This window comes from Moschus berezovskii, chromosome 10 (assembly GCF_049115385.1).
Source record: "Moschus berezovskii isolate FMDL1 chromosome 10, NW_MosBer_1.0, whole genome shotgun sequence".
NCBI classification, from domain to species: domain Eukaryota; kingdom Metazoa; phylum Chordata; class Mammalia; order Artiodactyla; family Moschidae; genus Moschus; species Moschus berezovskii.
Window position 1 is genome coordinate 35044095 of NC_142469.1, and position 12110 is coordinate 35056204.

The 12110-nt window shown below is 35.5% G+C and overlaps 1 protein-coding gene across 2 annotated transcripts in view; it reads left to right on the forward strand.

Annotated features, from left to right (window-relative positions):
- Positions 1–9646, forward strand: part of TBC1D32 (TBC1 domain family member 32) — a 204523-nt gene extending 194877 nt beyond the window's left edge. For both annotated transcript variants that reach the window (XM_055432983.2, XM_055432982.2), the window contains one exon: positions 1594–9646. In XM_055432983.2, the coding sequence (XP_055288958.2) occupies positions 1594–1713 (120 nt within the window). In that variant the 3' untranslated portion in view covers positions 1714–9646. The remainder of the gene's footprint in view (positions 1–1593) is intronic.
- Positions 9647–12110: the final 2464 nt, after the last annotated feature.

Genomic DNA, 12110 nt, shown 5'->3' on the forward strand with positions numbered 1-12110 from the left:
CTTACTTCAGTCCTACTTTTACGCCAAAGAAAAAAATGAAATATGTTTGATAGAGAAATTTATAAAGATGTAGTATTTCTGCTCTTCTTAAGATGAGCATCTTCCTTTTGATTCAGTTGCTTATACATAAAACTGGAGATATGATATATACCTTAGCTGTTAATGTTTTAGAACAGAGACCTGTCTCATTCATCTTTGGGTCTTCACTGTATAACCAAGAACCTTACATACAATAAGGGAATGAATGAGGTTAATGAATGAAGAAATGGATAATGTCACAAGTATTTTAAAATTAAGAGTAGTTCAGATTTTACATTCGAAGGTATTAACTCTTAGTCTTAAAGGTATAATCTTATTCATCTAACTTAACATCATTTAATTTCCTTAGTTATGGTATCAGTTTTATAGATCACAACGAATACTTCTGTTTTTAAGGTACCAATTAACTTTTCTCTCAGATTACCCAGATTTTTGATGATATATGACAAGTAATATACTCTTCTCCCAAGTTATCTGTGAACTATTACTAATCCAGTCATCACTAGTGACATCTGAGGCCTTTAAAAACATGCATTCTTTTTTTGGCTGTACCATGTGGCTTTTGGGATCATAGTTTCCCAACCAGGGATCAAACCCTTAACCCTTGCATTGGAAGCATGGAGTCTTAATAACTGGACCGCCAGGGAAGTTCCTAAAAACATCCATTCTTACTAAGAATTTGTGATGTTTTCCTGAGTACCCTATATTTATGTCTCTCATCTACAAACTGATTTGTCTCTAAACACAGTATTTGGTATGTGATAATATATTATCTTTGATTCTTTTGAATTGTTTTAATTTATCGTTAGTAGTTTTTGCCTTTAAGCTGTTATCTCCAGAAAGGCATGAATTGTCAAAATTTTTTATAACATCCAAATTTTCTAACATGTTACATTGAATCAAAGATCAAGTTTCTTTTGCAGAATTTTGTTGTTACTTTGAAAGGTTGGCATTCCACAGCTAGTATTTGGAGATACTAAATAGTCCTAAAATTTCCTAAAAGTGTCTAAGATTCTAAATGGATGCTTTGTTATTTTTCATTCTTGAGTGCTGCATTTGGAATACTAGCCATTAAATTCCAAATTAGTATAGATATGCATAGTACCAACATTATGAATAGCAGACTGCTGGAGATTTTATGACCATAGCTATAGAATAGATATTCCTTGCAATATTGTTTAAGTGTCCTTTGATAAGCTTTAAAGTCTTTACTAATTACAGATGTGAGCAATCATTCTATAATTGGAACTATTATATCTAAAACATTAGGAAGGTTTCATTATCTAAGAGTTTGTTTTTTTTTGTTGTTGTTAGCTATAAAGCAGTTTGGGTTTTGAAAACAGACAACCTAGTTATCACAGGGACATGATTTTTTGCTATTATATATATATACATATACACTTATATATAGCTTAAGTAAAAAGCATTTACTAGCAACATAAAACCCCCATCTATAGCTGAAAAAAAGTGATATATCAACTGTTTAAAACCCATTAACTTAGAACTGTGTGTCTTGACCCAAGCAAATGAATGTCTCTTTATATCTTTTGACAGGAAGAAGCACTGCATGGGTTTCGAGTGAGTGATCACTTCGAATACATGGAAATTTTAGAACAAAACTACCGACCAGTGTTGCTGAGAGACATGCGGAACATTAGAGTCCAAAGCACATAGATCATGGAACACACAATTTATTTCTATGTTTATTTTTAAAGGAAACAAGGATTTGATTATTTTCTGTGTCCAGAAAAACATATGCTTTGTGAATACACAATATTATAGATCAGTACTGAGAGTTTTTGAATATAATAATATATTCAAGTAGGTATCAGCTCAATTGAAGTGAATTCATTTTTGTAAGTTTGTTGTTGTGTAAGGTTGTTTTGGCTTTCCCTGGTGGCTCAAACGGTAAAAAATCTGCCTGCAATGCAGAAGACCTAGGTTTGGTCCCTGGGTTGGGAAGAATACCTGGAGATGGGAATGGCATCCCATTCCAGTACTCTTGCCTGGAGAATTCCATGGGCAGAGGAGCCTGGCAGGCTACAGTCCTTCGGGTTGCAAAGAGTTGGACATGACTGAGCAACTAACACGAGGCTATTTTATAATCAGATCCAGCTTACTTATAGTTCTTTATGTTTAAGAGTTAACCTTAACCTACATTTCCTTTTTCCCAGGATGATTAATATATTTTTTTCAATGAGCTTGGAAATAGCAGCATTACTGTAAATAGCTGACCATCCAAAGAGAGTCCATGGAGGCAAGACAATTGCTTTCTTCATTTTTATGTCTGTACGTATAAAAGAAAATAGGCAAAACCATAACTGCTTATTTTACATATAGAGGAACAAATCATATTTATCATGGCAAGTGGTAGGAGAATTATTTTTGTCAGGCATAATTGTTTTTCTAGGAATTGCTTTTGACACCTATATCAATTTATAATTTTCCATGTGAAATATAGTCTCAGCATGGTTCATTTAAAAGAGAGATTGATTATTTCATACTGGTATGCATTTAACACTCATTTTTTATGCAGTTTCCTTAGTGATAGCTTTGATTTGATTTGTAATGAATTTAAAAACATTAAAGAGAATAGATTTGTAAATTATTTTAAATGACCAACACAGTGTTTTGTTTTATTTAAATAGAAGGTTCTGCTCCATTGAGATTAATACAATATGCTAGGGTCTCTTTTCTTATAAGCATCACATCTAATATGTGGAAGATAAGACACAAAAATACTAATTTTTCAGTTGGCAGTTTCAACAGGTTTTTAAAATTATTAGTAAAGGTCATTTTGTATTCATTGCTTATATTTAAATGTAAATCAACCATTAAAACCATTCTAAAGCCTTTTTTCTTTTCAACCAAAAATGGCTTATCTCCAGACTATTTTTCCTTTTAGTGTAGTGAAATAACTGGTACCATACGGTTTTCCCCAGTTTTGTGATATTTAGGCTATTGCAATATCAACCTTCCAGAATCAGGTTTTGTGCAGTAAATGCCAACAATAGCTTCTCAGTAATGATGTTCCTAAAGGGCATTGAAAAAGTTGAGAAAAGAAAATTGAGCGAGTTAATTTGACATATTGCTCACTTTAGCTCTGGCTGAAATGAATTAAGTAAGAAAGCCCCAGGTTACTTAAAACACCAAGCTTTGTCTACTTTTAAACTTAATTTTGAAAAGCTCTTCCCCAGAACCTGTAATACATGATTATGTTTATGTTTCTTCCCATTCTGTTCCTGAGAGACTGTTACTGGTCTTGAGAAACTTGCAGCTTTATTTCTTTTTAAAAGCTCTAACATGGTAATTGGAAATACAAATGGAGAAGGAGCTATAACTTAATTTTATAATATTTATTGGTGATTTTGATCGGAAACTTAAGATCTAGATTATAATTACATTTTGCAAAATTGATTTCAGCTAGAGCCAGAAGGCTTTTGTTTTTATTTGATAAATATCTTATGAACAGTGACTCAGCATGTTGGTGAAATAACATAAAATAACAGTATTTTTTGTAACTACCATTATGAATTATTTTTGTACCTTTTTTACTTTAAAATTACTCTTTAGAGTAGAAATAAATATAGCCCTGTCTTGCCTCTCAATTTTATTTTTAATTAAAGTAAGTTCCTAGGACTTATTTATGAAGGAGGACCTTATATATTTTAAAAGATTTATTATATTTTGTTACAATATAAACAAATTTGTGAAAAATTTAAATGTTCTTATATACGTCTTCAAATATATGTTCCAAAGACTAGCAAGGAGAGATAAGAAAGCCTTCCTCAGTGATCAGTGCAAAGAAACAGAGGAAAACAATAGAACGGGAAAGACTAGAAATCTTTTCCAGAAAGTTAGAGATACCAAGGGAATATTTCACACAAAGATGGGCACACTAAAGGACAGAAATGGTATGGACATAACAGAAGCAGAAGATACTAAGATGTAGAAAGAATCCACAGAAGAACTATCCAAAAAAGATCTTCATGACCCAGATTACCATGGGTATGATCACTCACCTAGAGCCAGACATCCTGGAATATGAAGTCAATATGATGCCTTAGGAAGCATCACTATGAACAAAGCTAGTGGAGGTGATGGTATTCCAGTTGAGCTATTTCAAACCGTAAAAGATGATGCTGTGAAAGTGCTGCACTCACTATACCAGCAAATTGGGAAAACTCAGCAGTGACCACAGGACTGCCTTCCTTTGTCAATCCCAAAGAAGGGCAATGCCAAAGAATGTTCAAACTACTGCACAATTGCATTCATCTCACATGCTGGAAAAATAATGCTCAAAATTCCAGATGATCAAGCTGGATTTAGAAAAAGCAGAGGAACCAGAGATCAAATTGCCAACATCTGCTGGATCATGGAAAAAGCAAGAGAGTTCCAGAAAAACACCTACTTCTGCTTTATTGACTACGCCAAAGCCTTTGACTGTGTGTATCACAACAAACTGGAAAATTCTTCAAGAGATGGGAATACCAGACCACGTGACCTGCCTCTTGAGAAACCAGTATGCAGGTCAGGAAGCAACAGTTAGAACTGGACATGGAACAACAGACTGGTTCCAAATCAGGAAAGGAGTACGTCAAGGCTGTATATTGTCACCCTGCTTATTTAACTTATATGCAGAATGCATCATGTGAAATGTCGAGCTGGATGAAGCACAAGCTGGAATGAAGATTGCTGGTAGAAATATCAATAACCTCAGATATGCAGATGACACCACCCTTATGGCAGAAAGCAAAGAAGAACTAAAGAGCCTTTTGATGAAAGTGAAAGAGAAGAGTGAAAAAGTTGGCTTAAAACTCAACATTCAGAAAGCTAAGATCATGGCATCAGTGCCATGATTTCATGGCAAATAGATGGGGAAACAATGGAAATAGTGAGAGACTTTATTTTCTTGGGCTCCAAAATCACTGCGGATGGTGACTGCAGCCATGAAATTAAAAGACTCTTGCTCCTTGGAAGAGAAGCTATGACCAACCTAGACAGCATATTAAAAAGCAGAGACTTTACTTTGCCAACAAAGGTCCATATAGTCAAAGCTATGGTTTTTCCAGTAGTCATCTACGGATATTAGAGTTGGACTGTAAAGAAAGCTGAGTGCAGAGAATTGATGCTTTTGAACTGTGGTGTTGGAGAAGACTGTTCAGAGTTCCTTGGACTGTAAGGAGGTCCAGCCAGTCAAGGAAGTCAGTCCTTAATATTCATTGGAAGGACTGGTTCTGAAGCTGAAACTTTGGCCAGCTAATGTGAAGAACTGACTCACTGGAAAAGACCCTGATACTGGGAAAGATTGAAGGCAGGGGGAGACGGGGATGACAGAGGATGAGATTGTTGGATGGTGTCACTGATTGGATTGGATATGAGTTTGAGCAAGCTCTATGAGTGGCAAAGAGTTGGACATGAGTGAGCAACTGAACTGAGCTGATTATTACTTTCTACTATGTGGCTAGCTAGTGATAGCATGGTCTGAGCCTTGTCCTTCAGAGTTCAATCCTCTTTTAGCTCTATTGTTTAATCATTCATTTAGTCATTCAGTGTACCTTTATTAAATTCCTCCTGTTGATCAGGCAGTCTGTTAGGTATGGTTCTAACGCTGTCCCTCATTCAGACTTTTCATGGAGTAATTTTATATTTTCTTATTTATGTTTTCATTACTAGTTTAAAAATGGCAGGAAAAAAAATAGAAGTTCTGTGCAGTCCAAGGTGAGACATTTATTGTAGTTTATTCAATTTTCCCATGTATTTTGTATTTTGAAAGGTTAATTTTTTATACCATAGATTTATCAGTGCAGCCCATATCAATGTAATGGAATTATTGATATTATTTCTGAATTGTTTTATATTCTCCAATGATAGACAGATGTTTCCTTTTTTGTGACATAAACTTTTATTCACATGTTCTTTGTCTCAAAATTAACCTACCTACATTTTTTTCCAGCAGAATATTAAGAGAAAGTTATTAAAGTAGGTGCTGATGTATTTACTTATCTGATGAGTTTAAACCAGAGTCAGGGCAGTTAACCTCACATAACCCATGCATTTTCAGCGCTAGCAATGTTTTAGCTTTTAAAATCAGTTAACATCACTGGAACATTTCCCACCCCATATTCTACCACTGGCAGTAGGCCACCATGAAATAGTAAGCACCATAGAAATAATTGGACTGTCATGTTTGCTAATAGAGTGCTTTTGAGATACATTGGGGGAGACAGTTATTAAAATGTTGGCTGTTTGATCATCTAATCCAGGATATAAGCATTTATCTGCTACCATATGTGTCAGCTGTTCTCTGTTGAATAACACATTTAATATTTAGCCTTTTCTTAAAATGTTAAAGTTCATCTTTTTCAGGCATCTCTATTAGTCATTCCTCTTACAACATCAAATGTAATTAACTACAATTTCACTGGAAATCATCAAATAATGGAAACCGAAATGCTCTAAACCAAAATGATCTCCATAACTACGTTTTTCTTATTTTTCTCAAAGTAAAGTTTTCGAATTAGTATTTTACTATCAAATTATTTTGATTTGAAAAGTATTCATTAGAATAGATGATGTATACAGCAGAAATTAGTTCACCAATCAGTTACTCTTTCCTGGATTAATTATATTACAGATCACTTAATCAGCTTAACTAGTGTTAAGTGAGCAGACCAAAGCCTAAGGAGCAGGTGAGCTTTCTTTTCTCTTTCCTGGTGCCCCTGAAGCCTGGATGCTTAAATCCTTATCAGTCCACATTGGACAGTGACCTGAGGAAGAAATCAACCTTGTTTTAAATGACTGAAATCATATATATATATATTTTTTTTTTTTAATTGTATCTAGCATTTAATCGGAGAAGGCAATGGCAAGCCACTCCAGTGTTCTTGCCTGGAGAATCCCAGGGACGGGGAGCCTGGTGGGCTGCCGTCTATGGGGTCACACAGAGTCGGACACGACTGAAGTGACTTAGCAGCAGCAGCAGCATTAAATCCACTCCAGTACTCTTGCCTGGAAAATCCCATGGATGGAGGAGCCTGGTAGGCTACAGTCCATGGGGTCGCTAAGAGTCGGACACGACTGAGCGACTTCATTTTCCCTTTTCACTTTCATGCATTGGAGAAGGAAATGGCAACCCACTCCAGTGTTCTTGCCTGGAAAATCCCAAGGACAGGGGAGCCTGGTGGGCTACCATCTATGGGGTCTTACAGAGTTGGACACAACTGAAGTGACTTGGCGGCAGCAGCAGCATTAAATGTCCTGTCAGCTTCTTTGAATTTCCCCATTCCTACTCCTCATTCAGAATAGTTTTTGATGTCCCTAGATAGGTAAAATCTTAGTTTCATAGTTTTTATGAGTGTACTGTCTATCACAAATACAATTAAGAATGTTCCATCATACCCTTCATTGATATTTTAGCAATTAGCAATTTTCTAGATATAATAGTTACCATCTGACTAGCAGATAAGTGTACTATCAAGGAAGCCTTGTTTCTATAGAAGAAGGCTGGGACATCTAAAGATACAGCCATTTTGGGTATCAATCTCATCCTTGAACTCAAATTTGACCAGAGTTAGGTATTTTGAATATTATTCTTTTGATATTTTTTAAAGCATTTATAACCTATTTCTACTTTCTTGGCTCCTAAGTCAATAACAAGGGAAGCTTATCTGCCAGCGAATCTGCAAAATGTGTTCTAAGATTCCAAAAAGCTCAATTTCTTTTATTACCATTATTTTATTCTTGGAGCTCGTATCATTATTCAGGAAGAGCTTGCTCAAACTATTCATATATTTACAACCTTTGGTTTTGCTGCTTCTTGACCCAAACTCCATGTCCATTCTAGGGAAAAAAGCTGAAACAGGGCTCAGGCATACTTGAACATCACATCCTTAGGCTCACCAGGATTTCAGATCCAGGATTTCTCAGCCCGATTTTACCCAAAGAGTTAAATGTAAAAAAAAAAAAAGAAAAAACAGGAAATAGAAGTGACAAATCTAGAAGAATAAACAAAATACATCTAATACCATCACTGAAAAGACAGAATAAATGCAAGGAATAAGTGTCAAAAGTAGTTTTGTATAGTAATTTATTGTTTTCAATGTACCTGTATTCATATTTCATCTTTACAACTCTACCACCCAAATATAATCTCTTTTAACATTAATTACACATGTGTGTGTATATATATATATCTCCAATATTTATCATGCAGTGAAATATAATTTTTATGTATGGACAAAATTGTGATCATATTGTGTGATCATTTGAAAATTCTTGCTTATTTTTATTGATATAAGCAGTGATGAATATTTAAACTCATGTGCTATATATGGAAATTATTGACTTCTTTATTATAGGATTGTTTGATAACGAAATACATTTCAAACTGATGAGTATTTGAGAGTCTACAACATCAAATATAAGACAATTAGTCTCTGCCTTCAAGATGCTTATAATATGACTGAAGGATAAAACTCATACAACAGAAAAGACAAATGTACAAGTTCCTATTTTTAAAATCTTGAGCAATATCCAGAGCAATTGGTGATAGGAAGATTCAGAGGGAGGAGGAAATACCTTCAGCTGATTGTTGGAGGGGCAGGATTTTCATCTGAAGGGACAGGAGTAAAGTAAAGCGGGGAGCACAGGGGATGGAGCTGCAAAGGGAACAGCCTGGACAGCGTGAGACTGCAAGGAGCAATGGAACTTCAGTAGAGAGCTCTGGTTAGAATTAAGGTATTGCTTAAGGGAAAAAGTACTGGAATATAAGCTTGATTGGCCAAATAATTCAGACTTTCTCCTGTATAACACTGAAGATTTTTCAGCAGTAGAGTAACATACTGTATTTTATTTATTCAACAAATTTTATTGATCCATTATGAATGAAATGCTATGCTTAAAACCATTTATTTAAGACCATTTTTTTCTTTATTCTTTTACCGTATAGCATATACCTCAAAGTAGTTACCAATAGATCACATCTCTAGAATTTTTAAGCTGTGACTTATGCTAATAGGGCTTCCCACGTGGCCCAATAGTTAAGAATCTGCCTGCCAGCGCAGGAGAGGCAAGAGAGGGGAATTCAATCCCTGGGTCAGGAAGATTCCCCTGAAGGAGCAAATGATAATTCCCTCCAGTATTCTTGCCTGGAGAGTTCCATGGAGAGAGGAGCCTGGTGGGCTACAGTCTATGGGATTGCAAAGCAACTGAGCACACACACACACACACAGTTATGCTAATAAGGAACATCTTTCAAAGTGACCTCATGTAGGTTTTTCAAAAATTTCTCCTTAAGTGGTATTGAAATGCAATTCTACAAGCCAGTGAAGGTTAAGAGGTTTACATTCAGAACAAAAGGATAAATAAAACCTTTAGCAGTTCTAGAACAAGAATCTGTTCAAGAGAGTCTGAATGAACACTGCTAAATTTTTCTAATGAAGTAATTATTTCAAGCTGTGTTTCTTAACGAATATTAAGCAATTAAGTTTATGAGTCCTTAATGAGAGCAAAAACTAAAAGCCTATACAGAATCCTCTTGACTGTTGTAAAACAGCCTTGGAGAGTGGATGAAAGGATGTAACCTGGAGAAGACTTGAGAGTCCCTTGGACTGCAAGGAGATCCAACCAGTCCATTCTGGGGGAGATCAATCCTGGGTGTTGATTGGAAGGACTGATGCTAAAGCTGAAACTCCAATACTTTGGCCACCTCATGCGAAGAGTTGACTCACTGGAAAAGTCTCTGATGCTGGGAGGGATTGGGGGCAGGAGGAGGAGGGGACGACAGAGAATGAGATGGCTGGATGGCATCACCGACTCGATGGACATGAGTTTGAGTGAACTCCGGGAGTTGGTGATGGACAAGGAGGCCTGGCGTGCTGTGATTCATGGGGTCACAAAGAGTCAGACACAACTGAGCGACTGAACTGAACTGAACTGAACCTTGAAAGCAACTATCCATACTACTTTTACTTTGTGAGAGGGTCTTGACAGTAGGTTTACTACTGATTTAAAATGCTGTATGTCTACAGCATAGGCCCTGGACAGAGTTATCACTTAGGAAACTTGTTATCAATCTCTTCTTCATCACCCTTCCACCTCTTTATTTGCCATCAATTTTCCTAAGGGAACCAACTAATTTAATCCTATCAGTTTTCCCTCTGAGTCACCTCTGTTCTGTGTTTCACAGTCTAGAACTTTACCTAACTTTAATTTCTTCACATATAAGCATTTTACATTGTGCAGTGAAAAACACTAGGATAGAATATCAATAACCATGTACTCTGGCCTTGGTATCATAAACAACTAACCAGGTCATCTCAGCACCTGAATGTTTGTAGACCTCATTTCTTCTGGTGTCGTCAAGGGTACATGACTTTTTAGGGTCATCCTAGTCTAACTTTTCCTATAATTTATGTGTCATATTACTGCAGCTTAATTCATAGTGAGGCACAGATTGCTGACCAAAAGTTTCAAGTGATCATTCCCAGATTCCACTGGCATTTTCAAAGTAAACTTGTTAAATGAGATTACAAAACAACAAGGGTTATGGACATACTAAGTACTAAAATACAAATTTCCTTTGTTATTTCTCATTAAAAAAAATAGGAGTTCTAAATAATGTAGAATAGTGACAGAGATGATACCTTTATTGTGCAGTCAGTCATGGAAATGACCTATTTTATGAATACACATATTTTTAGTTTAAATAAAACATTATTTTAAGATTAGTTGTGAGAATATTATAATCCTGAGCTACTCTTTTATCTACAGATGTATCAGTGAAATAAGAGTACTTTTTGAATCTCGTCTATAATTAACCAGTACTTGATGGGCATCTGACACTTCAGAAATGTATTAAGGTATTAAGCAAGAAAGATTGTCTTAAAACAGCAGAGACAACAGCAGAATCCCTTATTGAGAATTCATGGGATGTTATTTTGTGGCCGCCTCATATTCCCATCCTCCTTAATTTCAGTTTAAACAAAATCCCTAACCAACAGGAAAACCGTGTTAAGCACAGAGATAGGAAGGGAGTGAATTCTTTATTTGAATCCTGCAAGGCAAGATTTTAAAGCATTAAAGTAAATTTGGCAGTAAATTGAGTTTTAAGGATATTGAGTACCCAGGGAAATAGTAGGAAAGAACATCTGTTTAGTCTCCTTTGTTTTCTAAATCTGATGGTTAAATTGCTAGTGTAGATAAGGTTGGAAAATTAAGAGAAACTATAGTGCTTGGGTTCATAAAATTTATATTGAACCATGTTTAATGGAAAGCAATATTGTTGGTAACAATTCATCCTTTAAAATATTGATCATTTGAAGTTTAGTGAGATAGACCTTTAAAATTTTGTAATTCGTAAGAAGGAAAACTTCTAGAGCAATACTTTTTGTGTATAGTTGGCAGAGGCAAAGTCCTGGAAAGCAGTTCAGCAACACATATTAAAGTTAGGAATACATATACCTACAGACCCAGCAACTCCTCTCCTAGGAGCTGATTGTCACAGGAATAAAGGTACCCATATGAAAGACATTAGTACAAGGATATTTATGGCAGCATTGTTTCTAATGATGAAAAACTGGAAACTAAGTGGATGTCCATCAACAGAAGGGCTAACTAAAAAGTGTATCCACACACTGTACCACTAAAATGAGTGACAGAGATCTATCAACTAACCTGAAAGATTCTCAAGAAGTATTCTTGAATGCAAAAAAAAAAAAAAACCACACACAAAAATATGTCCACGAGCCTCTTCCATTTGTTAAAGTGTATATGTGTACACGTGTGTGTGTGAACACAAAAATAGAGAAAAATACAAATTAGGTTGTTAGCATCAATGTGGTGGAGGAGGCAAGGGTTCTCATATGAATGGAAGGAGGATAAAAGAGATGAAAAAGTCTCTAGTGGGGGAATAAAAGATCAAGAAACAAAATACACAGTATCAAATTAATTTTTTTGGCTCAAATTTCTCTCACAGATATTCTTGCAACTTTTTAAATTGTAAAAGTTCCTGTTTTAACTGCCCAGTGTTAAACCACTGAAAATTAGCCACAATCAGTATGGCTAGACCA